General features: G+C 38.7%; 4 protein-coding genes across 4 annotated transcripts in view; 2 read left to right on the top strand and 2 right to left on the bottom strand.

Moving 5' to 3' along the window:
- Positions 1-2,506, bottom strand: part of LOC101293641 (receptor-like protein 12-like) — a 3,967-nt gene extending 1,461 nt beyond the window's left edge. Inside the window, exons 1-3 of the mRNA XM_004308460.1 lie at positions 1,409-2,506; positions 739-823; positions 11-354 (exon numbers count right to left, since the gene is read on the bottom strand). Of these exons, the coding sequence (XP_004308508.1) occupies positions 11-354; positions 739-823; positions 1,409-2,506 (1,527 nt within the window). The remainder of the gene's footprint in view (positions 1-10; positions 355-738; positions 824-1,408) is intronic.
- A 6,545-nt stretch (positions 2,507-9,051) lies between these two features.
- On the top strand, positions 9,052-10,824 carry LOC101293937 (pentatricopeptide repeat-containing protein At2g44880-like). The gene has a single exon (XM_004308461.1). It carries the CDS (start codon positions 9,133-9,135, stop codon positions 10,822-10,824), a length of 1,692 nt encoding a protein of 563 aa, XP_004308509.1. The 5' UTR covers positions 9,052-9,132.
- Positions 10,825-12,471: 1,647 nt separating this feature from the next.
- LOC101294223 lies at positions 12,472-13,302 on the top strand. Its single transcript, XM_004308462.1, has 4 exons — positions 12,472-12,526; positions 12,668-12,779; positions 12,852-12,912; positions 13,012-13,302. The coding sequence occupies exons 1-4, from the start codon at positions 12,496-12,498 to the stop codon at positions 13,300-13,302; spliced, it is 495 nt and encodes a 164-aa protein (XP_004308510.1). The 5' UTR covers positions 12,472-12,495.
- Positions 13,303-13,598: 296 nt separating this feature from the next.
- On the bottom strand, positions 13,599-18,995 carry LOC101291176. Its single transcript, XM_004306941.1, has 6 exons — positions 18,772-18,995; positions 17,786-18,228; positions 16,446-16,756; positions 16,296-16,352; positions 14,891-15,267; positions 13,599-14,130 (listed from the first exon to the last, which is right to left on the bottom strand). Exons 2-6 carry the CDS (start codon positions 18,193-18,195, stop codon positions 13,855-13,857), a joined length of 1,431 nt encoding a protein of 476 aa, XP_004306989.1. The 5' UTR covers positions 18,196-18,228; positions 18,772-18,995; the 3' UTR covers positions 13,599-13,854.

The following is an 18,995-nucleotide window of genomic DNA, read 5'->3' on the forward strand; positions in this document are numbered from 1 at the left end:
TCTTATCAACATGTCCATCTCTTATTAAAGCTTCATCATTTCGGCCATCGTCATCCACTAAATCATCATTCCCAAACCCAAAAACATCATTCAGGTTCTCATCAACATCATCTTCTTCATGATTAGGTTCTCCTTCTTCCACATCATCAATCCACCAACCAAGCAAACTAGTATGATCTAAGTCTTCATTATATACATTAAGTTCTTCTTCACAGAACACCTTCCTTTCACTAGTACACACTATGTACATGTCTAAAAGCTTAGTCCTAGGGGAGACATGATCACACATCTCTATTGCCTCTATGTCATCTCCTAGGGGGCAAATATCCTGATCCCTCTTCACTCCCAGGAATCCTAAACCAAAATTGAATTGGAGGTGATTGGTACCCCAAATCATTTGCCCAGTAGTGGATTTGAGTCATAGAAACCTTATCCTGGTCAACTCCATCAACAAAACATACCTCCCCTCCTCTATAATGCCTATTTAATCCCCTATTAGAGTGAAATCTTCCTCCATGGTGAACCCTCACAGTAAAAACAGTTCGGATCTGCAAGTGAAAAAGGGAAAAAAAATTGTCACTTTTTTTCCCTTTATTTGTTACACATTAAGCACACACAAAACACAATCAATTCGTCCAAAGCATGCATATGATGAAGTTATGACAGTCACCAACCAAGCCCCAAACACAACCCTCTTTATTCATGTTGAAAACCCCCAATCTGGGGGAATTAAGAGACCCTCACCCACCCACCCACCCTTATGCCCTGATCCTTTCTCGATCAAATCCCCAACCACTTCATTCCCGACATCACAGAGACAACCCTAAAGAATAATGGCACATCAAGACAAAAACTTCTCAAAAACAAACACAGTAAACATCCAAACCCTAGACACGCCCATGAAATATGAAAACATAGACGATTGATGGCCATAAACAATACTAAGTATTGCGATTCATTCGAGTAAATGGATTAAAATTTGAGAGAGGGACCATAATTTACCTGAGTATGTTGGTGGCTCCCCAGAGAGACGAAAGTATCTCCAAACTTTAGACATCGCAAAATCTTTGCTTGTATGATCGATGGAGAGAGGTTGATCGAGAGAAAGAGAGACGCGAGAGAGTGACAACGAAAGAGACGAGAGAGAGCGGACAGTGAAAGAGAAAGAGACCAGATGGAGAGAGGAGAGGCTGAGAGAGAGTTTAATTTTTAGGAGAAAATAATTAGGTTTAATCGGTCGCACGTAAATTTACCATAGTACCCCCCCATCTTTGAATTTTGAATCGCGTTGTAACGGAGCTGACCGTCAAAAGTACCGATCTTTGGTCGGGGGAGAAACTTGACATACCATTCTGATGTTTAAGAAAGTTGGTATACCAAAACTTATAAAGACTTAAAGTTGACATACCGTATGGACGAATTTCCCTTGGAGATAATGGTCATAACTATGATAAGAACTTTTCACACTTGAGAGACCTCTAATTGCATACCCAGAGAATATGTATTCAGCTGGGAACTTACCTCTGAAACTGTTGTAAGACAGATCAAGAATGCGCAACTCGGGAAAATGAAGATTCTTCTTAGGCTGTCCTGTCACACCATAAAACCTGTTATGGCGCATTGCCAAAATTTTCAACTTCTGCAGAGTTCCTAGCCATAAGGGGAAAACATCATCAAATTGATTGTTGGACAGAACAAGAAACTCGAGTGATGCACAATTTGCAAGTGATCTTGGTAACTGCCCCTGCAATTTGTTATGACTGACATCAATCATGCTCAGATCGCAACCTGCGGTGGTGAATCTTTGAGGAAGAATGCCATGAAATGAGTTGTTTGCAAGATTGAGATATTCCAGACTAGGTCCCAGACACTGTGGTAACATACCACTCAACTTGTTGCTTGACAAATCGAGGTAGGAGAGTTTTGTCAGATTGCAAATCTGTGGTGACACTTTTCCGGTCGAATTGTTGTTTCCAAGATTTAAATATTGCAAATCATTACTCGAAACGCGGAGGCATTGCGGAAGCACACCACTCACTCTGTTATCCGACAGATCAACGTAGTTCAGAGTACTCGCATTGCAAATCAATGATGAAATTTCCCCAACCAGACTGTTGGATGCAAGATCTAACCATTCTAGGTTGACCCAAGGAATGGTAGATGGGGGTCGGTCAAAGCCTAAGAGAAAGTTATGAGAAACAACCAGCTCCCCAAGAGTTTGTGTGCTCATGTTCCACATCCATTTTGGAACTCCGCCATGCAATCTGTTTCCTGAAAGATCCAACTGCCTCAATGAATCTTGAGATCTTAGGAAGTCTGGAAACTCGCTTATGTTGCACCCTCTCAGTATTAGATTCTCAAACTTGGGAACTACAGTAGTTGTATTATTCATAGATGTAGATCCCATGAGCACTTCCAGTTTATTTCCAGATAGCCATAGATCGGTGAGGTTTTGTAGCTTAAGAAACTTGTGGAACTCTATCGTACTGTTCCAATTATTATCCATTAGATCAAGGGACCGAAGATTCACGAGATTGAATAACGACGGAGGAATTGAACTATTAAAATTATTACTACCTAACCAAAGGCTTGTTAGTCGGGAAAGGTTTTCCAATGAAGCAGGGATGGGGCCAGATAATTGATTTGAATAAAGCAGAAGGGTCGTTAGTCGGCTAAGGTTTCCCAATGAAGCAGGGATGGGGCCAGATAATTGATTTGAACCAAGCCAAATGTTTGTTAGTCGGGTAAGGTTTCCAAAGGAAGCAGGGATGGGGCCGGATAATTGATTTGAACCAAGCGAAAGGTCTGTTAGTCGGGTAAGGTTTCCAAAGGAAGCAGGGATGTGGCCAGATAATTGATTTGAACCAAGCCAAAGGTCTGTTAGTCGGGTAAGGTTTCCAAAGGAAGGAGGGGTTTGACCAGAAATATTATTTAGTGAAAGGTCCAAATAGAATAGATGTCTAAGATTGCTAAGAGAAAATGGTAACTTACCGGACAGACTGCAATTTTCAAGGACAAGGGATGTCAAATGTGACAAATTAGCTAAGGTGTCAGGTATTGAGGAAGATATATCAATGTCAGAAAGATGAAGTTTTTCTAGGCCAGTTAAGTTTTGAGCTAAGCTTCTCAAGAATCCTTCATGTGAAAACATCTGATTGTCGTTATAATTTCTCTCAATAGAAAAGGATGACAACTTAGACAAGTGTGAAATTTCAGATGGGACACGACCGGAAAAGCCCGAATAAGAGAAGTTGAGGTACCTGAGCCTTGGAAAGTTCCTAATGGTAGGAGGAATTTGAGAGGAATTGAAATCATTGTTAGCAAGGTTGAGGCTCTCAAGATGAACAAGGCGGAAGATGGAGCTGCTGGAGTTGATAGAGCCATAGAGACAACTGCCACTAAGATCAAGGCCAATCACATGACCAGTCTCCTCGTCGCACGTGATCCCGTCCCATGAGCAGCAACTTCTGTTTGATTTCCACGAAAGAGTCTTCGGATAAGCACCGTAATCATAATAACATGATGAAGCACTTGTGTTGATGACAAAGCTTTGTTTGAACTGCAGCAAGGCAGAATGCTCGTCAGCAGAGCAAGGGGGAGTATATGACTGCAAAGAGTTGGCCACCACAAGGTGGAACTTGACAATTGTTGAAAGAATGTAGATGGAGAAAAGCATCAAGGACAGAGACGATAGCCCCATGATATGTGTTTAGTTTGGTAACATCCTGATGTTACTGAAGGAGGTATTTATAGACACAAATATGTAATAATTAATGTCACAAATCTATAGCAGTCTTAGTACTAGTATAGTAGTATTCAAAGCACACACATGCATGTGGAACTCAAATCGTTGGACGAATGATACAAGTGACTTTATTCTTGGGTCCAGCAATAAGTGTGGCATAGATTTTTCCTAAGAACAGTAAGTCTTCGATCTAACTTATAAGATGAGTGCAGTTCCATATCTACTAAAACGAGTGCACTCGGCGGATCTTTGATTTAACACATTAGTTTTCATTAACAGTAAGTAATCAAGATCAGTGGTACGTTGGAGATCAAGCAGTCAAGTTAAGTTGACTACTCTTTATGCAATAGTCAAGAAACAAGTCATTGATTTGGAATGTCCTTGAGTAACTATTAAGCTTACAATACTTTTTCTTGTATTAATTTTCTCGGAAATGGCGATCTCTGTATCATTGCGTGGAGTTTTACGACTCGTTTACAAGTCTCTGGTGTCATGTTGTTATTAGCACAGGGTTGTGCTTGTGTGTGTCGACCCCTATATATCAACCTTTTTGTATTTGAAATTTGGGGAAATAGGTTGTGCTGTGCGTAGAACATGTTCGATAAAATGACAGACACAAATAAAAGTGTAATGAATAGCTCTTATTGTGTGGTCTGCAAGGTTAGCAGATATAGGCAATGCAAGTAAGCCTTTCCCTAAGATGAGCTTTGGTGATTTCGTAAGTACTAGCTTAGAAATATTTATACATCATCATAATATATAACAGTTGTCCAGATTTTTCACAAAGAAATAAAAACGTGATGGTGTTGGAACGCTAAATTTTCACTCTGAACCTCCAAAATTCAGTTGCAGATTTGATGCACAATGGGTGTTACCAATGCAAACTGCATATACAAGCGAAAAGGATTTAGGTAAGCAATCTCCTAGCCTGCATGGGCAGCAGAACAATGCATGAACTCCAATCTGTTTAAGGGAAGATGTTTTCGGAGAAGAGCACTGTTATGGACACGGGTGTTCTAAGCCATAAAATGAAACGATACAGGGGTCTAGTACTAGTATTCACATAACAAACATGCTTAATTTTCATGCTTAATGTCAGTGAAAGAATAATCGTCAGAAACTTACTTGACTATTTTGACACAGAATTACAATTTCTAGTGTTCCAACATCCGTTTTCCTATTTCTCAAAATTTCAAACCTTATTCTATGGGGTTTACCAGACTGCATTTACTAGCGAAAAGGATTTTGGAAAGGAATCTTGCGAGGCTGCATAGCCAACTGAATAGCGAACATTACATGCACAACAATCTATTGAAAGGAAACTGTTTGCAGAGAAGAGCGCTTTTAGGGACATTAATCTCATAGAAGAAGAAGCTAAAAGGCACGCAGAGATTGCAAAGTCAGTCTTTACAAGATGTTGATATACTATTTTTATGGTAGAATTTTTGTTTTGTCCTTGCATTTCTTCACTATTGTTACAATATTGTTCACTGTGTAACATAATGTTGTGCAGGTTGAGGGAGCTTCACACTCTCAAAAGAAAGGTGGAATCATTTGCAAAGTTGAAGGGTTTAGATATTGATGACCAAAAACACCTACATGAAAATACCAAAACTTTTTCCATTCCATATCAGTACGGAAAGGAAAATAAATCATTTCTTTATTTTGACATTCATGCTAACCAAACAGGGTCTTATGGTGTTGACCAGACTGCATTTACTAGCAAAAAGGATTTTGGCATGGGCAGCTTAACAGCGAACACTACATGGACTTTAATCTACTGAAAGGAAACTATTTGAAGAGAAGAGCACTTTTAGGGACATTAAGTCTCTAAATAGTCTATGGGTTGATGAAAATTTTAAAATCTGATTTTGTTTATAGAAACAAAATATCTCTAGATTTAGATTCAGGACTAATGGACATTTTCCTATAAATATAAGCATCTCAGCAGCAAGGTAGCAAACAGACGTCATCAGCAAACGACTTATCAAACACGTTGATAATGGTAACTGAACCAACATGTCATAAGGCAAAGAAGACCAAGTTGGATAAGAATTTCCTAAGATAAGAGTCATACCAGGACTCAGGAAGAGGACTAGCTTGGAGCCTAAATTGGGCTATGGTATCTACCGTATCCATGGCGATCGACACGAGAGCACTCGAAGGCCATGATATCATTACGAGCCGATTATTAAGTAATAATCACCCAGTTAACTAATCATATGTATATAACTATATCTCTCTTTCATATATAGAAGCTACTGTTAATTCATTAGTTTACTACTTCACTGTATCTAATTAAAGGGAGAAACTCAGAAACCAATATTATCAATATATTCAGCTTCTATTACTATAGTTTATTTGTTCTTTTGCATAACTTCCGATGATTATAAACTTTATATCTTATACCCTCTTTTGTAGGTTTGCTCTCGTTGGGGAATTTCATCTTAGAATTGTGTGCTTCAAAAATGTTAGACTTCAATCAGATACAGCAGTTGAAGTTGGCGGCCAGAGAAAGCTAAGTGTCAAGGTCCTCCACTTAATTCTCAAAGCATGTTTCAGTGGTAGTTTAACTTAAGCACGTCTCAGTGGGAGTTTTGACGCTCAGGATCAATGGCAGCCCAAGTCGTCATGGACTTTGGCCACAGCAGAATAAACTTGAAATTCCACGACGAGTCTCGATCATGGAGGATTTTGTCAATTCCATTATAAAATTATTAATGACACGTTTACTAATTTAAACCGAAAAATATCACAAACCAGAATCAACTAGAATACAGCAGAATAAACTTGAAATTCCACGACGAGTCTCGATCATGGAGGACTTTGTCAATTCCATTATAAAATTATTAATGACACGTTTACTAACTTAGACCGAAAAATATCACAAACCAGAATCAACTAGAATACAGGCCATAAGGAATCTGTATAAAAGTATTTCATTTCCATTTAGTTGTTACCATACGCAATCAAAATAGGAATATAACTAATTATGTTTGATTTGTTTACTTACTATTTGAAATCATAATCTAAACTAGTGTTGATAACCTTATAAATAACAATCTCAAACTTCATGTTAATCGACAACCAAGCTTGTACATATCAATTAAGAATGAAAAAGAAAAGAAAAAATATAGGGAAGATCGATCACCGTAGAAGAGAGGGGAAAAAGATCGGTTGTTTTCTATATATCGAAAATTGCAAACTCAAGTAAAACCTAGTGGCGGACGCAAAAACTTAGGGGCAAAAGAAAACTTACAATTTTAAAATAAAACTTCCATAAATGAAACAAAATTACAATATGTATATTTTCTAGTAAATATACATATCGATTTTCATAACACAGTTCCTTAAAATACAAAACATTTACATTTCAATTCCCCTATCCTAGCTAACCAAGCATGTCAAACAACAATACATCAAAATTGAATATTAGTTGTCTTTGAATTTCATGTAAACTAAATGGAAAGCGCTGGACTACGCCGAAGTCGCGTACGCCAGAGTGGTCCCGAGACGCGTGGCCGACCACCATCCGCCGTGATGAGTTTCAAGGGACAGCGATGGGATTTCTCGGTTGACGGTAGTTCCCGTCGTCATCGACGCCGTCTGGTTAATAGCCGAGGGCTTTTGTGGAATCGCTGTTGTGGGGCGGGGGCGGGAGGAGGGGAGGGGTTATACCATATCGATGGCGGATCAGCCGCCGCATCTCGGCCCCGAAAGGGCGAACTAGCTGCAAGCAAAGACCAGCGGAGTCTCCACCACCTTCGACTCTTGAACTGCTTGACGCGCTTCTTCACAATTTGCTTCTTCAAAGGCACGGCCATTGTTCAGGTATGCAGATGGTGTGGACAGAATATGGGTAATCACTCGGCTGATGAAATGCGTCGCCTTCCACTCTCTCTGTTGTTCAGGTATGCAGATGGTGTGGATAAGTTACTGATGGTGTTTGGAACTTTGGGTAGCATTGGAGATGGATTGATGACACCTCTTACAATGTTTGTGCTCAGCCGGGTCATCAATGAGTATGGAGCTGCTACTCTTACTTTCTCTAACGACATTATCGACGAGGTAATTGATGAACTTCCTCAATTTTATCTTTCAAGTTTATGTTAGTAAAGTTCTAGTTATTAGTATTTTCAGATGTATGGCTAAGAAGTTTGCATTTTCTTTATTACAGTACTCACTCAAGCTGCTCATTGTAGCAATTGGAGTGGGAATATCTGCTTTCATTGGTATGTAAACTTCTGCTCTACACTTGTTACTGATGCTTGGCTAAAGGGTTTAGTCCCAAGTCATATACATTAGTTTATTCCTGAAATTAATAATTTGATAAGCCGAATGAAACAATTACATGCTGGTGGTGTGCTTGAAATTTTTGTTGACCATAACCAAATTTTGCAGACGGATTTGTTGGATCAGAACTGCTGAGAGACAGACATCGAGAATGAGAATGGAATACTTGAAATTAGTCCTCAGGCAAGACTTTGCGTTCTTTGACAGTCAAGCCAATTCTTCCATGACCTTCCAAGTCATTTCTACAAATCTACAATCTCTTCTGATGCTCATTTAATCCAAGACACAATAGCTGAGAAGGTTTTTTCAACTGTCTGTTACATGCATATGCTTCCTGTTCTTTTTCTGCCTGCTTTGCGCCTCTTCCTCATCTCCACTCTCTCTGTCTGCGTGGCCTTCCCAGTGATTACCCATATTCTCACATACCACACATTGTTTGACCATTTCAACAGACCAGTGCTCTGTGCTCACGAGGATCGTCATCCTTCTTTTAACAGGGGCCGTAACAATAAGGACAACCCCCTCCCATTCCTTTTGATTTTTTAGGGCAATCTCAGCATACATGATCATTGGTACGACAGAGCTCACAGACAAGCTTGGTCGCTCGGGTATGAGTTGAAGAGCTTTCCCCAGACTGTTTCTACTTTCTACCCAGTTTGTTCGATCGATCTTGTGGCAAAATCTCTAATCTGTCCTCCAGTAAAATAAATTACTTACCGCGAAGACATGAAATTACAACATTACCCTTCCGTAAAAGACTTTGTCAAACGTACGCTACTTTTGGCGTTTTCCAGCTTTTGCCAAACTAAATAATAACTAATCTTTTGTTCTTTAGATCGATGAGTGAAATACTCGATTGTATCACCTGTTACACTCTAGGCATGGTCCCTACCCCTCCCACCAGCGCTTTTGTCAGTTTGTGTAAACAAACCATAACAGAAATAACGGCAATTCAAAATCACAAAGAAGGGCGCCAGTGCATAAGAATGAAAGACCAACTATGGAGATGGAGCTCCTTAGAAAGAAAATGCCTATACCTTCTCCAACAATGCACCAACACTTCACCACGCTCTCTCCTCCAAATCCACGCCTTCATGCTCCGAAACGCCCTCGAAACCAACCTCAATCTCCTCACCAAATTCATCACCACCTGCTCCTCCTCCTCCTCCCCCTCCCAACTCATCAAACACGCCCGCCGCGTCTTCGATCGGCAACCCAATAGAAACGACACATTCCTCTGCAATGCGATCATCAAAGCCCACATTGCCGAATCCGCCGAGTCTTTTGCGCTTTATAGAACTCTCAGGCGCATGGATTTCGAGCCGGATGGGTATACTTTTACTGCTCTGGCCAAGTCGTGTGGGTTAGATGGGGCAAGATTGGAGGGGGAGGTGATTCACTGTCATGCTGTTAAGACTGGGTTGTGTTTGGATTTGTATGTTTCGACGGCTTTCGTTGACATGTATGTGAAGTTTGGGAGGATTGGCTGTGCGCGGAAGGTGTTCGATGAAATGACTGAGAGAAATCGAGTGTCGTGGACGGCGCTTATTTGCGGGTATGCGAGAGCGGGAGATATGGGTGGTGCGAGGAGGTTGTTTGATGAGATGCCCGAGAGGGACTCGGCTGCGTTTAATGCGTTGATTGATGGATATGTCAAGGTGGGAGAAATGGGTTTGGCTCGGAGTTTGTTTGATGAGATGAGGGATCGGAATGTGGTGAGTTGGACTAGTATGATATATGGGTACTGCCATCGAGGTGATGTAGGGGCCGCTAAATCGTTTTTTGATTCTATGCCGAAGAAGAATCTTGTTTCTTGGAATGTGATGATTGGTGGTTATTGCCAGAACAAACAGCCCCATGAAGCCGTGAGATTGTTTCATGAAATGCAGTCAAGTACGTCCCTTGAACCGGATGCTGTAACGATTGTGAGCATTCTTCCAGCTATAGCTGATTTGGGTGCTTTGGATTTAGGACATTGGGTTCACGAGTTTGTAGAGAGGAAGAAACTTGATAAGCTGACCAATATATACACTGCGCTTGTGGATATGTATGCTAAATGTGGTGAAATTACAAAGGCCAGAAAACTCTTTGATGAGATGCCTGAAAAAGAAACGGCTTCTTGGAATGCTTTGATAAATGGGTTTGCAGTCAATGGCCATGGAAAGGAGGCACTAGAAGTATTTTCAGAGATGCAACGGGGGAAGTATGAGCCGAACAATATAACCTTTCTCAGTGTTCTGTCCGCTTGTAACCATTGTGGTCTGGTAGAGGAAGGGAGATTTTGGTTTAAGAAAATGGAGAACTTTGGGCTCATTCCACAGATTGAGCATTATGGTTGCATGGTAGATCTTTTAGGAAGGGCAGGGTGCTTGGAGGAAACTGAAAAGTTGATCAAGAGCATGCCTTACGATGTTAATGGGATAATTTTGAGTTCCTTTCTTTTTGCATGTGGGTATTATGAGGATGTCACGAGAGCCAACAAAATTTTAGAGTTGGCTGTCAAACTGGAGCCATGGAATGATGGAAATTATGTCATATTGAGAAACTTGTATGCCAGAAAGAGAAGGTGGAGTGATGCAGATGATATTAAGAGTTTGATGCGGAAGAATCAAGCAGATAAAGAAGTTGGTTGTAGTTTTATAGAGGTTGATGGTAGAATCAAGGAGTTTGTGGCTGGGGACAGGATGAACACATCTATGGAAGCTATACATATGACTTTGCTGCAGAGTTGGAAGCACATGATGGGACAAGTGCCATGTTCTATAGCTATGGTGTGCCTTGCATGAGTCTGGGAAAATAGTCTTTATACAACAAGCCACAGTGTGCACTTTCAGTGATCATCAATCTTGGTACGTTTCAATTGGCTGCATTTACACTTTTAAGATGGTTTGCAGTCTGTTTGGGGGCTCTTTTTCAAATGGCAGCCTGCATATAGATTTAGATTAATTACATAAGACACCCGAACTATGAGATCATTTTCAGTTTGATACCTAACTATTGAAATTTGTCGTTCTCATACCTCAAATTTAATTCCGTTAACAATTTCATACCTGACCCAGTTAACCGCTGACATGGCAATTAAGGATGAAATAGTACGAGGGCAATTTCGGCATTTCCTCATGAGATGGCAATCAAATAAAAATCTTTCCATTTGCAGACACGGGGGTTCGAACCCGGGCTCGTTAATTTCAATAAAAGAGAGCCATCCACTGGGCCACAACTAACAGTTATGCCTACAACTGAATGTCTAATATATAACTATGACTTTCTTTATTATCATTCAATTCATAATAAATAAAATTTAATGAGTTTGGGGGTTTTCCATTAGTTTTGGAGGTTAGTGAAAATACATATTTGTATATATTTCTTTGATGCATTGTTAAAATCAGCTCTTTGTAAACCTACTATAAAATAAAAGCATAATGAAATTGTCAAGTATGATACGATAATTTTATTTTTCTACATAAAATTAAAGTTCTTAATACCTACACATAAAACTCTAATTAATGTCTTAAATATATATGTTTGATCTAAAAAACGAACTTAACATTTTTTTAAGTCGTTGAAATTTAAAAAAAAAATACGCTTATTTTATTTTCAAAGTCTCTCAGGTATTACATATTCTGATATTCTTAAATAATTTTATGAGCATGTATTCAGACAAAACTATTAACAATGAGTTTTTTGAAGGATATCTAAATTACTATTTATAATACAAATCTAAAATATATCAATAATCAGAAGGAGTAATATATATACCAAAAATGTATCCTGCGGTTAAAAAACCCAAACATCGAGTGGTCCGGCGGTAAGGTCCTCATTTTGCAATAGAGATGACCACACGAGTTCGATACCCATCCCTAGTATTGGGATTGTTTGCTTAATTGCAATATCACGTACTGAAATGACGAAGTTGCCCTATCCTAACTTCACTGCCACGTAATTAATTGCCTAAAAATGTGCAGTAGAAGCTTAACGACCTCATAGTTCGGGAGTCATTTGTAATTAATCCTATAGATTTTTGGGTTTAGGAATGCTACTAATTGTTCAAAGCGTGGGCATACCTGTCTTAATGCACATTTTGGAAATTGGTACATATCTGAATTTGATTGCTTGACTTGTACCATACTACATTTTCATGTAGGTACTTCATGATGAAGAAAAAAAAAAAACAGGAATACATGTGGCAACAACTGCAAGGACGCATTACCATGTGAAACACCTTAGGAGGACATAACTACAGAGGCACACGCCTGATGCCTGATGCCTGATCCCCCTCCCAAGCTAAAGTTTCTTCCAAGCAAAGAACCAGATTTCAAGTAAGAATAAGTACCTTGCTTTGCACCTAGTAAATAGGACATTCCATAATTCCTTCCACCCTGATCTCATAGTATAAGTATGTTTCACATATTGTTATTGTTATTGTTATTGGCCTGTTGTCACAAATCTGCTACAGAATGGGATTGTTAATGAGTTCTATGGGCCAAGGTTGCTTCTCTTTTTGTTAATGCATTCAGTTTTATTTTTGGGTTTTTCACATACTGTTTTCATTCACACTTTCTTTGGTTTAAAAGAACTCTGAATGGCTTCATATAACCTATACCAACCTTGAGTTCATTTCCATGACAGTAGGGTCCGCAAAGATGATCAGTTTTGCAATGGGAACAGTGTACCAGCAGTTTATAAATGAGGAGGACACAACTTTTGACCAGTTTCACGCTGCCATGCTTGATGTTTTCACGTAAGTTTGTAACCACAATGTTAAATACCACATCGATGTATCTAATTCTGCTTCTAACACAATATTATCCAGCACTTTTAATGCTGCTATGCCCGGTAGACACTACGATGCGCCCCGACTGAAGGAAGTAGAGGTCAGTTGAAATTGCGAATGCAACTTCACTTGCCAAACTTGCTTTAACAAACTTATTTTTGTGGTCAATTCTCTCTCTAATACATTCAACTTTCTACAGGCTTTCTTCGAAGATTGGATAAAGGCCGACACGAATGAAAAAAAAGAGAAATTCATTGAATTTATGAACAAGAGTGTGAAACCCAGCCAGGCTGATCCCACTACCTTGTTCGCCGGAATAGTAACACCTCCAGCAGCCTTGGCTGCTAAAAAAGCTGGGGAGACTCTTCCCCAGCTTAAAATGATCAAGAACGTCCCAGACGTCCTTTTCGTGCCAACGGCAACAGTAATAGCACTCATAACTGTAAAGATCTCCAGAAGAATGTTCATGACGAAACTAGCAACAGAATAATAACCTGCCCAGATAAGAAACACGATGGCCCCTTCTCCTTTGAGGAAGAAGGTAAATCTCCTCTCTCTCTTCAGTAGAGACAACGCCTCAGGATGCTCTCCCCAAAAGACGACTCCAATAAACTATGTATAAGATTATTGTAACACAGATTATTTTATCAATGTAAATGATATCTGCTCATGAGGGGCATCCAGGATCAGTGTTAAAGCAAGAGGTGAGAGGACACAACCAAAAGGTTCAATGCAATTCTCCTCCAGACTCTATAAAACTTAAAAAGTAAACAATCCAAAATAAATAAAAACTATACATTGCTCTACAATATAACACAAGGATGATTGATGCATAATGCCCAAAATCAATTACACAAAAACATCATCAGGTTGTGAAACTTTCCTAATTGAGCAACAGGGCAAGTGTGTCTGCCTAATTGAGCAGCATGTACAGATGAAATCATATTTGCATGTCAGAGAGCTGAGCATGTACAGCAGAATAAGCACCATATACAATAATATCATAACAGATGATATTTAGTCACATCTAGTGCAACTAACTCTACGATTTCCGGCTCAACCTATACGAACCAGGTTTACGCTTCCCACGATTTCTTGTGTTCCAAGGGAATTCAGTCCTTGTAGTGGAACCAGGTTGTTCAGTTGCATTAGGTTTGCTGGATTTTTTTGGCACAGTTTTGGAAGCTGGAACAGAGAAATTAGTTTTCTGCTGAGCACTTGATAGGAGAGGCTTCTCTATGACTTGATCATTATTGTTTTCAAAATCGTGTGGCTCTTTCTTGGCAGATGCATTGGGTACAAGGTATCTGTCCACAGCCTGAATACATGAAGGAAAAATCAGTCCCTTTTCATGATTTGAACCAGCATGGAAGTCGGAACCCGAATAAATGTTTTCAAGACCCAATTTCACTTGAACAAGCCAAAAATAACACACGGATTGGTATCACACGGGAAAAAAGGGGTGGATGATTGCAGTAAATCAAAACTAGGGAGGACCAAGACCAGTATGAATAGAAAAGATATGTCCCCCATGTTACAGATATAACAAGAGTTTACAGTGGATCTCTGTCAACTAGTACACAACAAGAGGTGACAGATATTTTTCAATAGTACCAAGATCACCAAATCATACCAAAATCTTTTCCATAGATTATTCAAGCTTTAACCAGTGAGGGATGACAGATATTTTTCAATAGTACCAAGATCACCAAATCATACCCAAATCTTTTCCATAGATTATTCAAGCTTTAACCAGTGAGGGATGACAGATATTTTTCAATAGTACCAAGATCACCAAATCATACCAAAATCTTTTCCATAGATTATTCAAGCTTTAACCAGCGAGGGATATCATTTGGCGGAAAGCAAAATGAATAAATGAAAGAAAAAGAAAAAAAAGTTGAAACCTCTAGAACGACAACACTAACAAAGAAAGTGAAAGCTATCGGTACCAAGACTCATGGGTAAAACCTAAATTGATAAGCATGGTCAATTGAATTTATTACAATTACTTGCTTTAAAACCAAAAGAAGATAGGAAAAGGGGTATTTAAATCATTTCATAAAAGAAAAACTTACATTTTCCTGTTCAGTGCCAATCAAAGGCTGATCTGTGTTCCCCATTTTAGCAGGAAGAAGGTTTAGCCCTTCAAGACTTGAAACTGCACTACTAGGCAAAAGTAAAGGTCCAGTGTTACACTCAGATATATGCTGAGATGCATATGGTAGAGTTTCCGCTAGTAATTCATTCCCACTTTCAAGAGCAGGACTCTGAGCAGGACTTAGAGCAGAGCCAAACAATGCAGGATTTTCCTTCACCACCTTGTCAATTCGGGTCTTCAACCGGCAGACTTGTGAATGTACCACTTCAATCTTCCGAAGAATATCTTCCAAGGTACTATCACCATCTCTGAACTCAATCTCAAACTCATTTATGCCATGTGTACTTCTACCCACTGTTACATCAATAAAAAGTTATAGAAGATAAACATGAAAGCAGGAGCTTTAAGATGGTATGTCATCAGATAATAAATAAGACCAAAATGACATAAATTACCACATTTCCATCCATTACACCAAGACAATTTAAAGCCGCAAAATTTATACAAAACAAATCATATGAAGTAAAAGAGGAAAAATAAATAAATACTCAGACCGCACAGACTGCACGTTCTACAGAAAAATTTCGGCTGTGCACATAGCATGAGCCTTTGCATATGGATCAACTATTTACATTCAAGTGTTAACTTCTTGACTATACTTTGTTCCCGTGACAACGCCAAGCCTTTCAATTTCAGAAAACAGTTGGTGGAGGGAAAGTTCATGTAAATATATAAATATATGAGAAGACAATTGCAAATAAAACCTCAATTGCATACTAGTCAAAGATTTAGGTATGATAAATTTTGTCACCTAGGGTAAGTGGTATGAAAGAACCACAATACAAGCAATGCAGCAAAAAGGAAGAAAAATATCAATCTTTAAGTGCAAGTATTGATACTTAGAGAAAGGTGTCAACTGATATCTAGACAAGTAAACATGCAGCATGCAACTGGTCCCAGATTAGAAGTACATTTTATTACCAAAAGGTTTCATTGTTTCAACCTGGGATGAGTAATAAAAATTGTAGTGAGAGAGATGGGGGGGTGGTTTATCTGCAACAAAGTCGACTTCATAATCTTGACTTTCAGTGTATATCAGATGATCTGTTAGGAGTGGCTAGGCAACGCAATAAGGTAACGTTGCTAGGGCCTTTAACAAATAAAATCAGACAAAAGATGTTCATCATCTTCCTTGATCCCAACAAAAGAAAACCTACTACTCTTCTATACGTATATAGAAAAAAATAAAAATAAAAACAAGAAACAGAAAGAGACAGAAATACATGGATGCTTTATATGCACGCCCAAAGGAAAAAAAATCAGCTGTACAAGCGAGGGGTGCAACCAAAAGATCTTTTAGTTAAATTGTTATCCATACTTACCTAAATTACCACAATCCTCTTCCATGGAACCACCATTAGCACCAGACTTTTTATTTTCTGAAACGCAGAAAGCAATTGAAAACAATTATCAGACTTCGGTTGGCAAAAAAATCGAAAAAATCCAAAAGGCAGAATTTGTGAACATCTTACCATAATAGGAAAACAGTGTATGGTTTGACGTAAATGACACTATATCAGTAGTATCTTCAACTCTCTTTCTTTTCTTCCTTTTCATGAGTTTGCTTCTTTGAATGTGACTTGAAAATGGTATTGACTTTCCATCAAAACCTTCTGCTGTGTAACCTCCAAATTCATACTGCTTTAGTTTATCATATTCTGCAAGTTCTGCGTCATATTTCAGGGTTTGGGACTGAAGTTCCTTAATCTGCAGTTCTAGCCATTTACAGCGCCACATAAGAGGCCGTATAAATTTCCTCCAGTGAGCAGTCAACTTTTTTTTCCTATAAATTAAAGACACAAGTAAAGCCACATGAATTTGACATATATAACACAGTTACGCAAGAGAGTCATCATACACTCATGACAGCAATAAGGGGTCAACTGCAAAAAAAAAAAGTGGAAAAAAAGAAAGCTCTTTATATCATTTGTTGATGCACAAGTGGCACAACAAAACTAATGTTCAATCCAACAAATGTAGTTGATGAAGACTGAACACTAAAGTAGATAGAAGCATCAAAGCCGAAAGCGACTACCCACCGATAGTTACCCCATGTTTTTACAGCAATATATGAAGATTTCCAATAACTGTGGATAATTTAAAAACATTCACACTAAAGTAACTAAAAAAAATGTATGTCACCAGATACTGCAATTTACCCTCAAGTCATTCCATGTTCCACATTAGAAAAGGCATCAAGTCAGATCCAAGTTCAGGAATGAGTATGCAAAATTGTCAAGTACAGAAACAAACATGCAAGCAAAATTGACCATGAAATATCTGAACCAAGTAAATTTATATGTAAACCTAAGAAGTTGAGGCATGAGAAGATTCATTAGGGATGGAATGGGCACTATTTAGATCCATTTTTTCCCCTCATTGCGGTAAAATAATATGCCCCCACTCACACCACATCACCAATTTGGAAATGAGCATGAATCCTTGCAGCCTTAAGGGAAAAATGAATCCCCATCCCCAACCCTTTAACCATATTGATTGCTTCATTTTTTTTTTCTTTTATAAACAATGCATAAAGATATAGAGAAATTATATGCATTCAGTCCACTAGAAATCAAACTAATAGTAATAGTAAATTTTGTCTACTAGAAAAATAAGTCAAACAAACAAATTACTATTTCTTGAGAATGTTTAAGCATACCAAACACTATAATCATCCCAAAATATAACCAACTATTCCTGAGCCACCACTACCATCCTTCGACATCAAAGAAGGTTGTCCCAAAAATAAACCAGAGAAAAAAAAAAAAGAAGAAGAAGGTATTCAATCCGTAAATAATTCAAACCAACGTACCTTGTATGAAATGCATCAGAATAACCATCATATAATGACACTGACGGATTTTCACAATACTGCGATTCAACTTCATCACCATCCAACATTGAACCATTCTCTGTCCCAGATACTGTATCACCAAAAGAACTCGAGCTCTCTGTCAAATCCTGGCATTCATTTTCAACTATCTGAACGTTTTCATTTGGACCAGAACATTCTGTAATATTTATCTCCTGATTCTCGATCCTATTCAATGTAGTAGTCTGTTTCGCACACAATTCATCCATGTTAAAAATATTTTCCTTGTAGTTACTCACACAAGGGATAAACGTCTCTTCCGGGTCTATACGGATCACACCAGTCTCCTTCACAGCTGAAACTTCCATTGCAGAATTTGAATTTCGTTTCAGCTCCAATTCAGGGCCCATCCCACTAATTTAGACCATCTAGATTCCTTCCTTCTGGCATTCACAAAACCATGCATGTCAATGCTCAATCCAATCTAACAACAATTGCACCCATATCAATACCCATAACAAATAAACAACAAAAAATCAAACCACAGTCTACCCTTTTCTATATATAGTTAACATCAAAAATAAAAAAATTCAAAACAATCAATAAAAAATTCAAAAACAAAAAAAATTCAAAATCAAGTCTTCAGCCAAAGAAACTAAAAAGAATCCAAAACCAAGAATTTACACAAGATACTGAAAAATCAAACAGTACTGGAAATAACACGATTCTTCAATTTCAACACAGAATCCCAGAAACCCTAAAATCACAGAAATCGCCTTTAAAGCATAAAATTTCAAACTTTCAAACGATCATGAAAAACCCACAAATTCCATTTTTCTCCCGCGCCAAAATCCCCAAAATTGATCAACACCAAAACAACATCGATCGCAAAATCACCTCAATGCAAAGACCCAGATAGAACCCTAATCCCCTGAAATCAATAAAACCCACAAAATCAGAAGAGAGAGAGAGAATCAAAAACCAACCCGGTAATCGAGAAAAGCTTCGTCGGTGGGTGAGAGCGAGAAGGCACATGTCCCCGGCGGCGAAACTTATCGCCGGCGACTGATAAAGAGTGACGTGCCGGACTGTGACCGAGTTTGAAGAGGAGAGAAAGCGGTTTGGTAATTCTGGGTGGGACTCCTCTGTCGCTCTCTCTCTCTCACACAGTCACGGTTGGACTCTCTCTCTCTCTTTCCTTCTCTCTCTC

The sequence above is a fragment of the Fragaria vesca genome, linkage group LG7 (assembly GCF_000184155.1).
Source record: "Fragaria vesca subsp. vesca linkage group LG7, FraVesHawaii_1.0, whole genome shotgun sequence".
Taxonomy (NCBI): domain Eukaryota; kingdom Viridiplantae; phylum Streptophyta; class Magnoliopsida; order Rosales; family Rosaceae; genus Fragaria; species Fragaria vesca.